At 39.9% G+C, this 20,376-nt stretch overlaps 1 protein-coding gene across 8 annotated transcripts in view; it reads right to left on the bottom strand.

Annotated features, from left to right (window-relative positions):
- GTDC1 (glycosyltransferase like domain containing 1) overlaps window positions 1–20,376 on the bottom strand; it is a 368,745-nt gene that overhangs the window by 240,891 nt on the left and 107,478 nt on the right. For 7 of the 8 annotated variants that reach the window (XM_059704553.1, XM_059704558.1, XM_059704555.1 and 4 more), the window contains 2 exons: window positions 10,978–11,042; window positions 7,917–8,119 (listed from right to left, as the gene is read on the bottom strand). In XM_059704553.1, coding sequence (XP_059560536.1) covers window positions 7,917–8,119; window positions 10,978–11,042 — 268 coding nt within the window. The remainder of the gene's footprint in view (window positions 1–7,916; window positions 8,120–10,977; window positions 11,043–20,376) is intronic. The other variant, XM_059704559.1, reaches the window with a different exon arrangement.

Genomic DNA, 20,376 nt, shown 5'->3' with positions numbered 1-20,376 from the left:
CATAGAGAACTGCACAGCATACCAGCTGGAGGATCATTTGGGGCAGGTATCGAGCATCCTAAACAGAGAATGTTATTTGTGCATCCATGAAGCTACCCAGTGATTTTTTTAAAGACATCATATGTAGTATTTTATTTGGATCTTAAGGAAAAACCTCAAAAGAAGAAAATTGAAATAACTTGTGACTTCCATGGTGGAAAATTTAGAGAAATGTGCTGAGGGAAAATGAGAAAATAAAAGATTCACCAACCTAGAAAAGCTTCTGTTTCCCAGATTCCAGCTTCCAACAGATTCAATAACTATAATACTTCCCAGGACTCCAAAAAGCACCACACCCACTTCTAATAGTAAAATCTAGTAATGTATTTTAATCAGGAGTACTTAGGTCCTCTCTATTCTTCTACCTTCCTCTCTATAAAATCAATAAAAAATATATATATATTTTAAAAAGAGTACTGAGGTTTAATTTACTAAATTTGTTTACTCTGCTTCAGCATGGGCTTAAAAAGAGCAAATAGTGTATGAACTTAAAAAGAATGAACAACCCACAGCCAACATCATACACAAAGGGTAAAAACTAAAAGCATTTCCCTTAAGACAAGCATGTCAAACCCGCAGCCAGGGGGTCGCATGACCCGCCGGCCGCGGTTCTGACATGCTTGCCTTAAGATCAGGAACAAGACAGGGATGTCCACTGTCACCACTTATTCAACATAGTACTGGAAGTCCTAGCCACAGTGATCAGACAAGAAGAAGAAATAAAAGGCATCCAAATTAGGAAGGAAGAAGCAAAAACTGCCATTGCTTGCAGATGACATGATACTGTATAAAGAGAACACTAAAGATTTCACCAAAAAAGTACTAGAACTGATAAATTAATTCAGTAAAGTATAATGATACAAAATAAATATCCAGATATCAGTTGCATTTCTATACACCAATAATGAACTATCAGATAGGAAAACTAAGAAAACAATCCCATTTATAATTGCATTAACAAACTACCTTTGAATAAGTTTAACTGGGGATATAAAAGACCTATATTCAGAACATTATAAGACACTAAAGAAAGAAAGTAAAGAAGGTACAAATAAGTGGAAGCATATACTGTGTTCATGGATAGGAAGAATTAACATCATTAAAATGTCCTTATTATCCAAAGCAATCTATAGATTCAATGCAATTCCTATTAAGATACCAATGGCGTATTTCACAAAACTAGAAAAGATATGCCAAAATATCTTTGGGAACCACAGAAGACCCCAAATAGCAACAGCTACAGTGGGGCCTTGACTTACGAGTTTAATTCGTTCCGTGATGGAGCTCGTAACTCAAATTACTCGTATGTCAAATCATCAGTGAACGAGTGAGACAGGTGATGCTGGGCTGATGTTGTGGCGTTCACTGTGACGTTCGCTGTGCCAACTAGCGGTGGGGTATCTGAAGCTGGCTCCTAACCCGAATTTTAGCTCACAACTCAAAGCAAAAACTCAGCCAAGAGACGGCTCGTATCTCGAAAAACTTGTTAGTCAGGACACTCGTAAGTCAAGGCCTCACTGTATTTTGAAAAAGAACAAAGTTGGAGGAATCACACTACATGCTATCAAGCTATACTACAAGGCCATAAATGTCAAAACAGCTTAGTATCCTATATAATAAAAGCCTAATATGCAAATTGACCAAACGGCGGAATGATGCACACTGACCAGCAGGGGGCAGACACTCAACGCAGGAGGTTCCCCCAGCCCGCAGGCCCCAGGCCAGCCAAGGGGATGCCAGTGATTGCCCCACAGCTCGCCCTGCAGAGGGAGGCAACCAGCGGCGGCGGCGGTGGGGGTGGGGCTGGCAAGCAGGCGGCACCAAGCTGGCCAAGGCAGGTGTCAGCGGGGGGCCCCCCGATTGCCCCCCCACTCACCCCACAGATCGGCACTGATCACCAGCCAGGCCTAGGAACCCTACCTGTGCAGTGGTACATTTATACAATGGAATACTACTCAGCCATAAAAAAGAAGGAAATCTTACCTTTTGTGACAATGTGGATCTATCTGGAGAGTATTATGCTAAGTGAAATAAGCCATTGAGAGGAAGACAAATACTATATGACTTCACTTATATGTGGAATCTAATGAATAAAATAAACTAACAAAATAGAAACAGATTCATGGATACGGAGAACAGACTGACAACTGTCAGAGGGGAGGGGTTTGGGGGAGCTGGGTGAAAAAGTAGAAGGGATTAGCAAAAAATCCCCACAAAACTCATAAGCAGACAACAGTATGGTGATTACCAGAAGAAAAGGGGAGGTGGGGGAAGGTAGGAAGGGTGAGGGGGGACAAATGGTGGTGGAAGGAGACTTGACTTGGGGTGGTTAATACACAATACAATATACACATGACACACTATAGAATTGTATACCTGACACCTATATAATTTTATCAATCAATGTCACCCCAATAAATTCAATATAATTTTTTTTAAAAGAATGGCTCTTGCAGGTGGCCAGACTTGAGCTCAAATCACATATTGACCACTAACTATCTGTGTAACCCAGTGTAAAAAACTTGACTCTCTAGGTTTCAGATTCCTCCCCTGTTGAACCAGGAAAATAATATCTAACTTCCAGAATTGTAGAATGTCTACCACATGGTAAGTGTTCAATGTTAGCTGTTATTACTATTATTTAATCCCATTAAATTTTATTCTGGTTACTGTAGAGATGTAAAATGATTGCCCTGGTTAAGACTAACAACACTGCACTTACCTATAATTTCTTAAGTCATCATTTACTTTTTTTAAACAAATTTTTAGTGATTTCAGAGAGGGAGAGATAGGGAAAGAGAGAGGTAGAAACATCAATGATGAGAGAGAATCATTGATTGGCTGCCTCTTGCATGCCCCACACTGGGGATCAAGCCCACAACCCGGGTATGTGCCCTGTCCAGGAACCAAATTGTGACCTCCTAGTTCACAGGTCAATGCTCAACCACTGAGCCATGCCAGCCACACTACTTTTCTTTTATTGATTTCAGAGAGGAAGGGAGAAAAAGAGAGAGATAGAGAGATCAATGATGAGAGAGTGTGTGTGGACCATAGCAGTGGTGTGGACCAGCCTCTGGCTGTCAGTGGGACATTTTCAGCTCATGCAGTCACATTTTTCATGGCTCCAGTTCTATTTGGTTTTTCTATTTCATTTTGAGTGAGATTTTGTAAGTTGTGTTTTTCTAAGAAATTATCCATTTTGTATAAGTTTTCAAATGTATCAACATAGAACTATTCAGAGCATTTCCTCCTTTTTATTGATCTGTGTCATATCTGTAGCTACAGTTTATTCACTCTAAAAATTAATTGTGCATTTTAAAAAAATCAATCGTGCCTGTGGTTTACCTATTTTATTATTTCAAAATAACTACTTTGAGTTTGTTCATCTCGATTATATAGGTTGTTTCAATTTCACTAATTTTACCCTTATAGTTTCCATCCCAGCACTACTGCTAGATTCAAATCAGAGGGGCCCTGCCCATCACAATAAAAACAATAAAAATAGAGTTATTAACGATGATGTGGCTGTGACTGTCACTTTAGATGCAACCCACTCTGTGATACACAATATGTTCATTATGATTCAGTTCTATTTTTTAGTATCCATTATGATTCCTTCTGTGACCCATGAGTTATTTAGAATTATGTTTTTGCATTTCCTGACTTCCAGGCTTTTTTAGGAATCTTTGTTAATGAGTTCTCTCCTGCACACACTTCAGAATGATTTCATCTGAGGGGCAGAATCATTTGTGGCGGGCTGCTCACAGCCTGATGCCAATGCTGGCAGTAGGAGGCTGGCAAGGGCACAGGGGAAGGGGAGGGGTGGGAAAAGGGGGTGGGGGCCTGACAGTTTCTGCTACACTGATCCTCAGGCAACTAGTTTTATTCATGTCCAGGGTACCCTTCCATTGTTTCGTTCTTATAACCTCCTTTCTTTGTACCAAAGATAGCACCGAATAACACTCGTTGGCACCTTACTCTTGTCCCTTAGTATATCTTGGAGAAGTTCCCATGAGGGTACACTGAAAACTGCACAATATTCCATTTCAAGAATGTACCATAACTTAGTTAACCAGTTCCTTTTATGAAAATGAGGCAACCACAGCTTCAAAGCCCATTTACAATCTAATTTCCAGATCCCCCTTCAGGTCCCCTCTGACTTAGCCCAGCCATGGACTTAAAAGGAAATCTGTTGCATTTCAAAAGCACGTCTAGATGTTTGAGAACGCAGGGTTTTCAGGTGACCAGAGCTGTCCTGCTCAGGACGGAAGTCTCATCCAGGTGCTTCCCAGCCTCTACAGCCACTCTGCAGCCCCAGCGTCCTGTCCTCATCTTGTCACCTCATGGTTGCAGGCAACACTGCCACACTCCAATGCGGGAAAGGAGAGGTGGCTTTGTTGGAAGTATACCCAAAAGCCATACACTTAAATCGAATTTGCCAAAACCTAGTGACTGACTAGCCCTAGCTGCAAGGAGAGCTGGGAAATTTGGCAGAGAACAGGATCATCATGACCAACATAGGTCAGTCATGCTTCCTTCCTGGAATCTGGGTACATAACTGTAGGCATCAGAGAGTGAAGAAATTTTAGGTAACAGTGATTCTGTCAGTTCAGTAAAGGCACCGTGAAAAGAAAAATGAATACAATGTCTTTGATGCCTAGTCTAGGTATCCTATCCTATATAATATAATATAATATAATATAATATAATATAATATAATATAATATAATATAATATAATAGAAAAAGATGCAAATTGACCATACCTTCGCTATGCCCACCATTGGCTAATCAGAGTGATATGCAAATTAACCGCCAACAAAGATGGCAGTTAATTTGCATACGTAGGCACGAAGCGGCAGAGCGAAGACTGGAGGCGGCTCTGGCAGAGCATCGAAGGCTTGAAGGCGGCTCCGGCCGGAGCAGCGAAGGCTTGAAGGCGGCTCCAGCCAGAGCGAAGGCCTGGGTTTCATTTCCCAAATGACCTGGGGTAATAAAAGATTACTCTAGCCCTGGCTGGTTTGGCTCAGTAGATAGAGCGTCAGCCTGTGGACTGAAGGGTCCTGGGTTCGATTCTGGCCAAGGGCACATGCCCGGGTTGCAAGCTCAGTCCCCAGTGGGGGGAGTGCAGGAGGTAGCCAGTCAATGATTCTCTCTCATCACTGATGTTTCTATCTCTCTCTCCCTCTCCCTTCTTCTCTAAAATCAATAAAAATATATATTTTTTTTAAAAAGATTACTCTAGCACAGCCGTGGGCAAACTACGGCCCGTTTGAAATGAATAAAACTAAAAAAAAAAAAAAAAAAAAAAGACCGTACCCTTTTATGTAATGATGTTTACTTTGAATTTATATTAGTTCACACAAACACTCCATCCATGCTTTTGTTCCGGCCCTCCGGTCCAGTTTAAGAACCCTTTGTGGCCCTCGAGTCAAAAAGTTTGCCCACCCCTGCTCTAGCACCTCAATGTAGGATTGAGTGAACATATTTTTTAACTTACTGTAAGTTTTCAAGCTGCTGCTATCTGTCCAAAAGTATTTGAAAGAGCTATTTGGTAAAGAGTTACATGTTATCATTGGTCAAATATAACGGTAAGTTAAACTGGTGAGCTCTATCTCTTAGTGAAGTCTGATTAGATGAACAGAGTTAACTGCATGGCTTATATGGCTGACCCTGAAAGATCACAGATACCACGGTGGGGACCTGGAGGTTCTGGCGACATCACGATCTCTCAGAAATCTACTTCCCACGTAAGCCTGCTTCAAACAGCAGTGTGAGTTTTATCCTCAAATGCTTCAGGACTAAGAGGGAGCGGGCAGAGAAGTGTTGGTTTGCCTGCCATCTACATACATGTATTTGTAATACAATCCTCTCATTCTAAAAAACTGCATAATCAAAATGAAATCTGATAGCAGATACAGCATTGGTTCATTTCAATGTTCAAGTCACTGTAGAAATTTATTATATCAAATGGTAATGTTAAATGAAAACGTGCCACCATAAAGTCAGCCAGATTACTTGACCTCAAGTAATACAAACATAACCAGTGCAGCAAAAACAATTAAATAAGATGGGAAAGCAACTATAAACAGTCAGATTTTAATACAGCAATAGTCTTATCATTGCCTTTAAAACTTTTATATGGATCCATTCATTGATATGTCTCATACTATTAGTGAATCAACAATATTCACTTACTAGTAGTCATATGAGAATACAAAACGTTAAATTATATAAGGAAAAATACAGTTTAGATTAGAAAAATACAAAATTCTTAATATGCCACCAAACCATGTTTTACCTTTAGAATCGCAAGCAATGTGACTAGAGTGCTCACAACTATTCCATCTGCAACCTGAATTCTCAGAGATGATGCACGGTTTTTATTCACCAAAAGCGTTGTTCTCTGAACTCCTCAAATCACTACTAAGCACAGCAACCTACATTTAAATTTCAGGCTCCTGTCTCCCTGTGACTGCTCCACCTCATGCACAGCAGGGATATGGCTACAGAGGCCAAGGTGGGCACTGCAGCCGGCATTGTGCCCTTTCTCTAAAAACCTGTCTGCTAACTCCATTCTTTATCAGCCTGGCACTTCCACTCCTGCTAAACCCATGCCATCCTGCCCAGGCTGGCAAGAACATCAGATATGTAACCCACAGCAGGATAATCTTCACTAACTTAACAATCAAGAGATACTCGGCAGTGCATACAAACAGAATAAAGAGGTAGAAATGTCCAAGGGGATTCCATTCTACTTATTCTCCCTAGGACTATAATCAGTATTTCTCATCCGTCTTTTCAATGTGTCCCATAAGACTTTCTTTTTTTTAATATATTTATTTTTTCCATCACCATTTATCCCCTCTATACCATCTTCCACCTCTACCTCCCTTTCCCCTACTACAATCGCCACACTGTTGTCCATGTCTCAGTTCTCTCTGTTTCTGTTTTGCTCAATCCCTGTACTCCCCAGCACCTCACCACCACCACCACCACCACCAGAGCTGTCTGCCTGCTTTCTATGAGTCTGTCTCTATTTTGCTTGGTAGTTCAGTTTGTCCATTAGATTCCACATATGAGTGAAATCATATGGCACTTGTCTTTCTCTGACTGGCTCATTTCACTTAGCACATTGTTCTCCAGGTCCATGCATGCTGTGGCAAAGGGTAAAGTTTCTTCCTTTTTATGGCTGAGTAGCATTCCATTGTGTAAATGTACCACAGCATTTTTATCTACCCATAAGACCTTCTAATAGATGCCCCTATTAGTGAGAATCAGAATCCATTAGTGAGGTCTGTGTCCCCGGATCCACTCATCCTTCAAGATTAAACAAAGGCTCCCAACTATAAAAAGCCACCTCCAGTTTGTCACAGTTAAAACCAACTTCTCCATTTTCCATACTTTCACTTTATGCACATGTCTATCTCTATCTCAACAGTCCTTCAAGCCTGTAAGGGCATGGACTTTGGTCATATCCATCTTTGAAACCTTAGTTCCTAGCATAGAGCAGACACAATAAACTCAACTAAAACAGCATATTCACTGAAACAGGCATTGGAGGTTGTGGAGTCAAAAAAATAAAACAGAGCTCAAGACCAACTCTCTCGGCCAAAAAGTGTCATCCAGACCCACATGCGTGCATGTGGGACAATCGCAAGACAAAGGAGAAGAGGCGTGTAGGTTCTAAATGTGGGCACTTTCCCACGGCGGAGGGGCCCTGAGAGTGCAAAGTGCTCCCCTGCTCTCTGCTGTCTGTACTGGTGTCATACTAACCAGTTCCAGCCGGAGGACACCTCACGGACTCCGATAGAGAAGCACCATCCTTACACAGGGACATTAGAAAAAGGCTGGAGATGCAGCCTGCAGGCTGATTACCTGTAATGCTCACTGATGGGAATATGCTGAGAGAAGTACAAAGCCGATGTCCGCGCTCTCCAATGCCACTTCTTTGCAGGAAGAGTGTAAAGGACACAGTCTTCCAATTCTTCTTGGAGCAGGTCCACCAGCTGTTTATGGGACCCTCCATAGAATGCTTCAATGAGGAGAATACTCATTGGCCCTTCAACCCGTCTCAGATTCTAGATAATAAGCAAAAAAATGCATCTTTCAAATATATGTGTATGTGTAGAAAGATTTTTTAAATACAAATAAGATATTATACCCAGTAAGTACAAATAATTTATAGATGCATTATTTTATAAGAAATGCGTGTGTCCCACTATTTAACAAAGCATATAACACTTAAGGTTGGTATTTTTGCAATCAATATGATTGCATCATTCATGTTAGTAAGAGGACATGAAGGATGTTTTCTTTTTCTGATTTGTTTTCTTCATGCCCTAAGATTACTTCCAGAAGGACTCAGTTTCCCTCCTACCTTAGGAAGTATAAGCCCCTCTCCTGCTGTGGTCACTACTTCCTAGTTGAAAGGGCTTTGATCGGACTCAGTAAACTCCAGACTGGCTTGGCCTAGAGTTGTATTGAGTCTTGGACTGTCTTCTTCTCCAAGAGCCCTTCATGGGTAAGGCCCTTCCAGTTCAGATAGTCTCTGATTCTGTAATTCTCATGTTAATCCATTTTTAAATTCACCAGCTATCACTACCCTCAATGAACCCATATTTATAAGAGAGCACATTCATATTCAAATCTCAATTCTCTAGTGTTATAAATCTTAGGATACAATTTCTTAAGATAGTAGACATACGTTGACCACTTCCTCACAATTGTATATAGCCCACTCCCAAAGAAAGACCAATGAAATGCAGTAAAGCTATATGCCAGTGAATCAACAAGGTTTCTACAACCTTTCCTTAACAAATCTGAGGGATAATGTTATCATTAAAAACATGGTAAATTTTTCATCACAGAGAACTGGTTAGCAAGAAATTTTTATTTGAATAGTATCACTTTTGTTAATGTGCTAGTGAAATAAAAATATATGTAAGAATATAAAAACTTTTACATACATTTCAATGTATATGCTATTTCCTATTGGAAGTAAGGAAGAAAAATATTGCTTTAAAAAATACACCAGCCTGGACAGTGTGCTCAGTGGTTGACCATCCACCTATGAACCAGAAGGTCACGGTTTGATTCCCAGTCAAGGCACATGCCCAGGTTGGGGGCTCACTCCCCACTAGGGGGCATGCAGGAGTCAGCCAATTGATGTTTCTCTCTATATAACCCTCTCCCTTCCTCTTTCTAAAAAGTAAATAAAAACATTTTTTAAAAATAAAATAAAAAATATTCCATAGGTGTGAATTTCTCTTTATGACTAAAGAAAACACCACTTAAAAATGGCATATTCCTTTTCCTAATAATTTTGTTCCATAAAATTAGTCTCAACAATGCAGGGGTGATCTTCACTAGTAAAACTGTACTTCACCTTGCTCAGACAAAGCCATGCCTCTTAAATTGCATTCCAAAGCAAAAAGTCTCAAATGGTTCTCAAAGAAGTGCCAGAAGTGAATAAAAGCTTATTTCTTGATCTCTCAGTCTCCCGAGGAGCAGTTTGGAGGACAAGTATACAAACATATTATAATTACCTGCAAAGTGAGAAACAGTGTTCCTTGCATGGACAAGGCATAAACCCCGGGGTCAGGGAGATACAAATTTGGAGCTTGGCTCCATCACTTCCTAGCTGAATGACCTTGGACAAGTTACCTCACTTTGTGGGCCTCAGTCGCACCTTCCCTAAAGTGGGGACACCAGACCTAACCACAGAGGCGTGAAGATAAAATTGTGGCACAGTAGCTTATGATCAGTAATAAGGTATTTTGCTCCTCCCATTATGACTATAAATCACCTTACTTAAGGAGAAAGAATATCTTCATATCATCCAGCATTTTAAAATCAGTAATTTTTAATCACGACCTCCTATCCACCAAGGACGGGTTAGAAAGATAGAGACACACATGCAACTGGTAAACAGTGGGTGTTACCCATTCCTCAACAGCAGCTTGCACTGCAAATATGATTTTAAAGGCGCCACTGGTTTTGTGGCTAAGAAGGAAGCTCAGAGGCTGAGCTATGCAGAGGCTCAATTTTTTTCAGGCCAGCTGGAGAGAGGCTTCAACTCTAATCACACTCCAAGTTTAACAAAACGGTAGCCATTAATCCTTCAAATGAGAGAAGCTTCTAGAAAGTAACTAGAGAGAGCAATAAAAGGCAGTTTTGAAAATGATATCAAAGGTTTCAAAAAAGAGAGAATAAAAGCAGCTTAACATTAATTGGCTTACTAGATCACATCACAGATATCTACCATCTTGCTTTATTTCCTCTGACCTAATCATGCTAAGGTGTATATGCACTGTCTATTCTTAAAAGGTCTCTAAAAGATGCTTGTAAAAATGACCTGAGATATTTCCTCAAGTGACAGGATGGAAAAAAACACTCTAAAGAATATTTCACTCATATAAACCTCAAACAAAGCAACTTTGACATTAGCGGGGGGGGGGGCGGGGGGGGAGCTTTCTGATTCTTCATTACTCTACCCTTTTCCATGATTAATCTAGAGCACGTACTATGCCATATAGTTACAGATGTTTCTTATGGGCCTGAATCATGAGTTATCTGCAAACTGTGGAGGCAGTATGTGTAGGTGCTGCTGTAGATTCAAGAGAATCAGTACGCAGAACTGAACACCAAGCATGTGGGAGGTTGAAAAATAGAAAAGGGGGGAAAAAAGATTATAGCTATAGAAGTTTTCCACCCCTTTAATAGCTCAGTAAGAACAGTGAAATGCACAGGTTTGAACTGGCGTTTACTTGAGCATTTTGCTAGTGGCCAATGGGTGTGCCTGCATTTGGGGTATTTTTCTAGGGAGAGTAACTATGTCCTACCATCTCTGAAAACTATACTTAGTGGCTTTGATTCATGGAAATTTGTTCTGCTTGTTTTGTGGAGACAGACATATCCTGGCAGCTCCCCCACTTACTTCTATTGCAACTTTTGTGGCAAGAAGAAAATGTGTTCTTCCCTGTGGTCTTCTTAAAGCACAACCTGGAAGAAAGATGATACCCATTAGGTACACACAAAAGAAGGAAGCTGAGTTTTAAATATAAGATTTAAACCAAATGCCATTACAGCACATTAAAGAACAGTTCAAATGCTTAAGCTGTGCTTAGTTTTGTTTTAGAAAACATTGCTTGAGACATATAAACATGAGGTTAAAAAAACACTTTGTTAAAAAGGATTTTTGCCATTATGCTAGAGTTTGTTGAAAGATAAAGAGAGTATGTTATTTGCCCATTTTAGCAATACTCCCAGAAAACTGCATCAGTCATCCCGACACCACAGATGCTCACAAGCAAGTCAGGTGAACACAGCCAGTTTTGCACATTAGGAAGGGGTACCAGAGAGTGAGTCCTCAGGAGCGGCAGGAGCAGGACCCCAACACTGAAGGTTCTTACTCCAAAACAAGCAGAGGTCCTTCGTGGCAGTGACCATGTGTTTGCCAAAAGATGGTGGGTGAACGGACATGCAGACAAAGATCTTACATGGGTGCCTGGGTGAATGCATCTATTAACGCGTTTGCACAGGTACAATCACAGATATTAAACCCTTGAAACATTTAAACTGCGTAAGTCTATCAGAAGTAGGGTGTGGCATTTTAAAAGAAAGAAATGGCACGCGCGCGCACGCGCGCGCGCACACACACACACACACACACACACACACACAAAAACACTTCTTACATTGGAGAAAAAAATACCAATCAGAAAGCCCAAGTCCTTTCCTCATGACACTACAATGATGATATTCTATGACATTAAGAAAAGAGTAAACAGCCAAATCCATTTTTGCCATTTATATGCTGCTCTCCCTAAAAGAGCATATACAATGTTTTTGATAAATTTTATCAACTTTTTTTTTTGGGAGGGGGGGTGAGAGCCCGGTAGAAGGGGGCAAAGGGGGAAAAATGGGGGACATCTGTAATACTCGCAATAAAATAAATTTTTAAAAAAAATTTATCAACTTTTAAATTTCTCTGCTTAAACAAGTAAACTTCAGTTAAAAAAAATAAATAAAAATAAAATAAAAAACCTCATTTTTTCAGCATATTTTATTCCCCGGTGATACCAATAAGTGAGGTTCTACTATACCATTAAATTTTATGGAAGTTTGATTCATTATTTATACTATGATTTAATGATATCTGGTTACATGCTAAACACTAAATTGGCAATATGAAATGAGTAAATATGATAGTTATGACATAGAAATTTTAAACAACTTCAAATTCTATCTAAGATCACCAGAGGTCAAAATGATCTAATTATCTACTTTTCCAAAAAGTTTGTATTAATAATTAAAAGGGGATGGAAAGTGAGAAATCAAAAGAGTATTCCAGAGAAACATTTTGACCAAAATAAAAATGTGCCACCAGTCATTTCAGTTAAACACTAATAATGCATTGATTAGGTCACTGAGAACAAAAGTAGCCTGAAACCAATGCTGTGAATATTTTTAAATTGTTATTAAAACTTTTCGTCATTGTACCTGCGTTTATTTCCAGCTTGACCCAATTTCTTTATTCCCTGAGCCATGAACATTTTCAAGGTGAACTACATTTTTGTCTACCTACTCTAGCACTTACAACTGATGTGGTAGTTGAGGTTTTTTTTACACTACAGATAAAGGAAAATCGCAATATGTCACTGATGTATTGAAAAAGATGTGCTAAATAGATATACATCATGTGGACTTTCTAAATGTAATCCTAAATCACATTAGAAACCTACAATTAGCCCGCATCCATGATGTCAATTGGGTTACCTATAATATTTAAATAAATTTCCAACCAAATACCAAGTAAAAATTTTAAATCAGAGGAATCGTTGTATGAATATATTCCACAGACACCTTACTGCTATTAGTTGTAGGAAGGTATAGTTTCAGTGACGATGGTTCTAACGGTTTTAATCCCACACACATGAGAAATTGATTCCACAGGTTAATGTGCATATGGCTTGATACCTTACACTTGCACCAATTACTGAAACTATTTTCTATTCGCCTATAAGCAATATTAGGAAAAGTAATGTTGGCAGAGCAAACACCAGTGAGCTTACACACTAACTGCTTTAAGTTGGGGAAAGTAAAGTTGAGTAGGATTTCCCAATAGGTCATCAGAGGTTTACCTGGTATTTTCTGACTGACCCCTTTCCTTCTGCACCTCCACCCACCAACTCCAACACTTGCAGCTTCTATTTAAAAAGCAACTAATAACCCAGCAGGATAAAATAGGGCAGTACTGAGAAAAGTTAGTGTTACCTTCCAGCCCACTCACTTACTTTAATGATTCATCAGGGAAACCCCTGTTGTTAAAATATACCTGAAATCTCATTAAATAGTAAAAAAATAAGCATGAAAAGATTTCTGCTTTGAAACATGTCACCATTGATTCCCCTAACAGAACCTATGAAGGGTGAATATGTAGTGAAAATACATTTTGCTAAAAAATAGTTTCCTCAAAGTATTACACTACATTCATTATCAATGTGGGGAAGGGGTGTCTATGAAATGGTTTGGGGGTTTTTAACTTTTAAAAATCAGGCACAGCAAATTCATGCTTACCCCTAAAACCTCAATGTGACCTCTGAAAACTGAAATATAATCTGGCATGAAATGCAGAGTAATAACCTTGCAATCCTAAAACTATAGGCACTGATAATATTCTAGCTGCATAATTAGAGAAAGTTTAGCTAATAGTAAGGAATGAGTCAGATTCCTGAACACTGGTTTGAATTGAAGAAAATGCATCATGGAAACTAATCATTATTCCATTAACTGATTATAGGACATACAACCTAACATTCATCATATCTTGTATACTATATGTACTTAAATAGCAATATTAAAAAAATCTTGAGTTAATAAAGAAAAAGATGTAGACCTCTAATAATTTATCCACCACTCCCCCCCTTCCCCCCCACACACACACATGCTAAGGATGTTCTAATTTCTTCAACTGAATTTTGTTTACTGTTGAGGTAACTAAAAGAACTGAGGATTTATGCAAGATTTGGTAAGAAGACTTATAAGCCATATTCTTTGTGAGATCATTTAAAACCATTTTAAAATATACTTTTCCAACTATATGATTTGCAATGATATTTTAACACATGCTCTTTTCAAATTTACAGTCTGATATACATATATGGCTATTTAAATTTTCCTAACAAATATTTTCATTCTTTCTCAATTTGGAATTTAACTTTCTGCTTAAAAATATCAGTCACTTCTTCCATGATTTGAATTAATCCAAAGTCTTGGTTATGACTGTTAGCAACAAATGTAAAATCAACAAATAATTTGATATGCCTGAACTATGACATCATTCACTTGTTTTCAAATATGCATAATTTCCACAAATAACTACATGTGTATATATTACAATTTATTACCTTACATTTTTATAAAGTTACATTCCAGGTTATATAGCAAAATTATAACTATGAAAATTTTTGTGAGAAGTTTGCTGGTTTAATTTCAGGGACAAATAAAAAGCTAACCTTCTTTCAAGTTTTCATTGCTATTATTTTCATGAAGAACTTCAAACTATAAAAGTAACAATGAATTAGTTCTACTGAATACTAAAAATGTTCTCAATCTGCTGACATTTTAAAACATGGCAGTATAGGTATGCATCGATAGAATGTTATACACCAGAAAATCATCTCATCACTCAATTGACCTACCCTAATTAGATTACCCTTTTAACTATATCTCCATGCTACCACACAATCTGGTTCCTGTCACACCATTCTCCAGAAGCCAGCCACAAATAATCTTCCAAAATGCAAATCTGATCATAAAGTGACATGCTCAAACATCTTCAATGTCTCTCCACCATCTAAAGATAAAACCCAAGGCCTACACAGTGCAGTTACAACCTTCCTTTTCCAGCCCCTTCCTTCCTTTCTCTACATTAGACCCTCTCATCCCCCTCCCACTTTAATTTCTCTTCCCTCACTTCTGCAGACTTGGCACCACAGCAACACCAAGTACTCACACTCATGTAGCTTTTTTTAAAATCTATTTCTATTGATTTCAGAGAGGAAGGGAGAGAGAAACATCAATAATGAGAGAGAATCATTGATTGGCTGTCTCCTACATGCCCCACACTGGGGATCGAGCCCCCAGCTGGGGCATGTGCCCTGACCAGGAATCGAACTGTGACCTCCTGGTTCATAGGTTGATGCTCAACCACTGAGCCATGCCCAACCAGGCTATGTTACACTTCTATGACTTCACATCTTTATCTCTTTTCAATCAGCCTTCTCTTCATGTTCACTTAATGAACTTTTCTTAAAATTTCTGCTCATGAATCATCAATTCTATGAAGCCTTTCCCTGAACTTCTCTTAGCATGGCTTCCTTTCTACTTTGTACAGTAGTATTTGACTTGCTTCACTCTATTTCCATGCCTTGCTTCCCCAAGGGACTGTGAAAATCTGGAGGATGGGGACCATGACATTATCTTCCGGGGACTAGCCCATGATCTGTTTTTGTAGAGCTGAACGGAACATCAGGGGGAAATGGGAAGTTGATTCTGCCTTTAAAGTGGCATTGCTTTCACTTAGCGCAGGTCCAGAGCAATCAGGTGTCAGCCAGCACTACACTTGCTTCTAATGACTTCCCATTGTTCCTAAAGACGAAACTAAATCAAGCCATCAGCATATCTGAACACATTTTATTACATTCTCTTTCAAATAATGATTCTTATTTCTTATTGTTCACAGAAATCAGAATTTATTGGAAATAATGTTTTATGTAGATGTGTGTTTATCTTAACCTACTAACATAACAGAAGCAACGATGGTTAAGCAATTAAGAGAAACACTATGAGCAAAGCCAGGTTGATGGCCGAGAATATCTGAGATCTGTGAATTCTGAAAATCATATGCAGTTTTTTAATCTGTTTGATCTACTCTCGCTGTAGTTTAATACTAGAAGTGGAAGTAGGATGAGAAGCCAATTCCCTCACCATCAATCTGGAGTTCCCATTCCACATTTAGTAATTAGGCTGTTATTTAATGGGGAAGACAAAGACAGTTTTAAATACTTTCTGCCAACAATTATCCATTTTATAAAAGTTTGACAAGATGAAAAATGTATTTGCTTTCTTGAGATGGCATTTCTCCAAGGCTCCCACCTTCCTGAAAGGGGCTGCAAATCAGCTCAGCGGGAGAAAACTGGGTGACCCGACACATTGGGATACGGATCCCAAGGAGAGATCCGAGTGTGTCATAGAATTACAGGTGGGGGGAACGCAGCTGCCACTGCTGTCCACCCACTATTCTGTAATAGAGGAAGAAGTGGAGTGAGATCAAGAGTCTTCTGACTCATTATTCCTATGTCTTCCCATTACTCTTCACTGCAGGACAGAAGTAAAAAGAGGCCTCCATTTTCTAGTCTTTGAAGTTTTGGGGTTAAATATCAATGTTTAAGAATTATGAATACATAAATGATATCTATTGCAGCATCCTAATATATAAAAGCCCAGGGCGGTAACGACTGATCATGACTGAAGGCTGATCAACCCAAAAGTCCTTCAGTCAGCCCCAGTGCTGACTGCCCTGCTGCAGCCTGGCGACTCAGCACTGACTGCCCAGGGGGCTAAGACACAGAGAGAGAGGCAGGGTCTGATCTGAAGCCTCAGGAGCAGCTGTTGATCAGTACTTGCCTCTCTCTTTCTCTCCCTCTTTCTTTGTGAGCTTCACCAGCAGCCAGGCCTCTCTTTCTCTCCAGGCCTTGGCAGGGGCTACTGTTCAGCCCCGCCTCTCTGATCAAGCCTGGAGATAGGCCCAGAGATGCTGACTGGCATAGGAAGTGACCAATCAGAACCAAATGTGGGTGCTGTGAAGAACCAATGGCTGCCTAGGAGGCGGAGCTTTTGACGTTGATTGGCATAGGAACCGACCAATCAGGACCAAATGTGGGTGCTGTGAAGAACCAATGGCTGTCTAGGAGGCAGAGCTTCTGACACTGACTGGCATAGACAAGGACCAATCATAACCAAATGTGTGTGCTGTGGGGAGCCAATGGCTACCCAGGAGGTGGAGCTTCTGACGCTGACTGGCATAGAAACCAACCAATCAGAACCAAATCTGGGTGCTGTGGGGAGCCAATGGCTGCCTAGGAGGCAGAGCTTTTGACACTGACTGGCATAGAAACCAACCAACCAGAACCAAATCTGGGTGCTATGGGGAGCCAATGGCTGCCTAGGAGGCAGAGCTTTTGATGCTGACTGGCATAGAAACCGACCAATCAGAACCAAATTGGCCGGCAGAGGAGGGCAGTTGGGGGCAAGATCAGGCCTGCAGGAGAGGGCAGTTGGGGGCAACCAGGCTGGCAGGGGAGGGCAGTTAGGGGTGATCAGGCAAGCAGAGGCAGTTAGGGGCAATCAGGCAGGCAGGCAGGTGAGCAGTTAGGAGCCAGCAGTCCCAGATTGCGAGAGGGATGTCCTGTGGGATCGGCCCTAAACCGGCAGTCAGACATCCCCCAAGAGGTCCCCAATTGGAGAGGGTGCAGACTGGGCTGAGGGAACCCCTCCTCCATGCACGAATTTCGTGCACCAGGCCTCTAGTATATTTATAAGCATGTGGAATATGAATGTCACTATAAGGTCATCAATACAGGTATTACATATTATCCTATATAATAAAAGCCTAATATGCAAATTGTCCCTTCGACTGGGAGCTCGACCAGTGAGTTCGACCCAGGGCTGGGCCAGCTGACAAGCCTCCTGCGGCCCCTCCCCCCGGCCGGCCCCGCCCTGGCCCGTGGCAATGGCGGCAGGTGGCCAGGGGAAGGGAGACCCTGGCCAGCAGCCAGCAGCCACTAGGGACCCTACCCATGCACAGATTTTGTGTACTGGGCCTTTAATATTTAATAATACTTCCCAATAGTTTGTAAATCCAGGACATCAGTGATATAAGTCACACAAAACTGAATACCATGTAGTTAGGGTGAAAAAACTCAAACTTTTGTCCTAATCTCTTGTGATTCCTTGCAGAATCCAGCATAATCATCCCTCTCCTGACCTCACAATCCTTATCCTTCATGCCTCCCCAGCTCTAAACTGACCTCTTTTTGACAGGATAATAGGCCTTGAGTTCTGGGATGGAAGAAAGCCAATATCCAAGGTTCACATGACAAGAAAGGTTTGCTCTGAAACATAAGGTCAACTATATTAGCTACATTACATACGTAATTTACTACAGTCACCATCAAATAAAGCCCAAATCCACTTGATGTAATAAACTGTAGTACTTCTTTGTACTTACCACTTGTAGGCTAGGTTTATATGAGTGATTACACAACATCTGCATCCTCCACTGGGTATTGAGTTCCAGGAGGAGAGGGGCCAGGTCTGCTTGCTTACCACTACATCCCCAACACTTAGCAAACAGAAAGTGTTCAACAAATGTGAGCTGAGACAATAAACCATAAAACCCGTTAGCTATGGCATTGACAATTTCTTCCTAATTCATCCAAGATCTATATTATTATCAACCACAAACAATCACCTCTTACTACCATTAATTACTACTTATTCATGTTATCACCATCTAAAGGTAACAGGTGGCATCTTATTGTATCTAACATTGCACAACTCATCCTAAGGAAAACAGTTCCACTGACAGCGTTGCTGTGGGGTGTAGAAGCCATGTTTCATGCCATGGGCAGCTGTCTTCTCTGACTGCTGGTCTCTATAACAATATTTCACACAAAGACAGTCAAGTCTGAAAGAATTCAACTGGTTCAATCATTAGACAGGCATTTTTTATTGGACAGGAGCATTTTCTTGCTACCCTGCATTGGCTTCTATGTCAAAATTTAACTCAGACTTGGTTTGTGCAAGGTAATTATAAATATACACACCAAATACGTTGAAAATAAAATGATTAATTTTTTAAATATACTGGCACTAGTGAGTCTACTAACATCTTTTAAGAACTGAATCAGTATTAACTGAATAAAAAATTTTGGAGAAGTTTCCCTCTCCAAGTGGGAGGCACATACCACATTTTCTGTTAATTTTGAAACAGAAATAGCAGGGTTACTCTAACACACAAACATTCTCAACGTCCTATTTGAAGTACAACAACCCAAGCAAACATGGGTGGCATTCCCTTGATGAGTTGAAATAAATGTCACCAAGTATAAAGTTCTGGATTTATTCACTTCCAGTGAAGAATGAAAAGGACGCAATCTCGCAACTCAATCTATTTATCAGTAAGGGGAAATCCACTTAAAAGAAATGCAAAATCCTAGCAGTTCAGGAAGCAAAAGAATATCAGTAAACACTTGGGAGAAGAAAGAAATTTCCATACAGGACTAAAGGCCTAGAAATAGATATCCCTAGTACCAAGGTTAGATGCTGTTAGTGTTTTTAATAATTCATTTTATATAAATGAAAGTCGCCCTGCAGTTACAGAGCTTTTAAATAGTATTTGGGAGTGTGAGATAAAGGCAGTATCAGAATCTGTTGTTTAAGATCCAAATCAATATAAACCATGTTTTAAAGATGTATATCAATTAAAATATTTAGTGAGACTTCTCTCATCTCCAAAGTTCCACATGAACATAGTAATTTACTAGAAGTAGGATTAAAGTATACTTTCTTCTACTTATTTATTGCAGCAGCTCTTTTCTTAGTTGCAGTACCTTTTTCAAGAATGCTGATCTGTCGATGGTCTTAAGGCATTTACGTATGGTTTAAGAAGCTGACAGTAGAAAAACTAGATAGAATCTAGAAATTTTAAGTGATAAAATGTAAAAAGCTTAGAAGCCCAGTTTAGACGGGTGCTAAGTAAAACAGATGTGGTAATGAGAGCTGTATCACTATTTTTAAATATCACAAGGGGCATATTATTAGCTACCCACTATTATAAGGAAAAGAGTCAGTCTGATAATAATAGACTGGGATTTTAAAATCCTGCAGACATTTGAGATGAAGACTGTTGAGTAAAGAAAAGGCATCCAACGACAACAGCGTACAGTTTCTGGAAGGTCTGTTATGCTCCAGTTTCTGCAGAGGAAGCGCGGGCTTGCCCCTATCATCTGACACACACGTTTCCCCTGGATAACAGATAAGGAGCAAGCACCATGACTTTTATCTATTTAGTGGCCTTGTCTGTCACTATTATCTCTCTATCAACCTGTTTTTCAAGGAGACATTCCAATGATATAAATATTTTGTCTAATGAAGCAGAGACCCTCCAGTAACGGATATTCATTACAAACTACCCCAAATCACACTTTGCATCCTCATCATCTCTTAAGGAAGTAATTTCATACTTGGCAAACGGTGTTCAAACAGAGTA

This window comes from Myotis daubentonii, chromosome 7 (genome assembly GCF_963259705.1).
Source record: "Myotis daubentonii chromosome 7, mMyoDau2.1, whole genome shotgun sequence".
Lineage (NCBI taxonomy): Eukaryota > Metazoa > Chordata > Mammalia > Chiroptera > Vespertilionidae > Myotis > Myotis daubentonii.
This window is presented reverse-complemented; position numbering and strand designations above follow the sequence as displayed.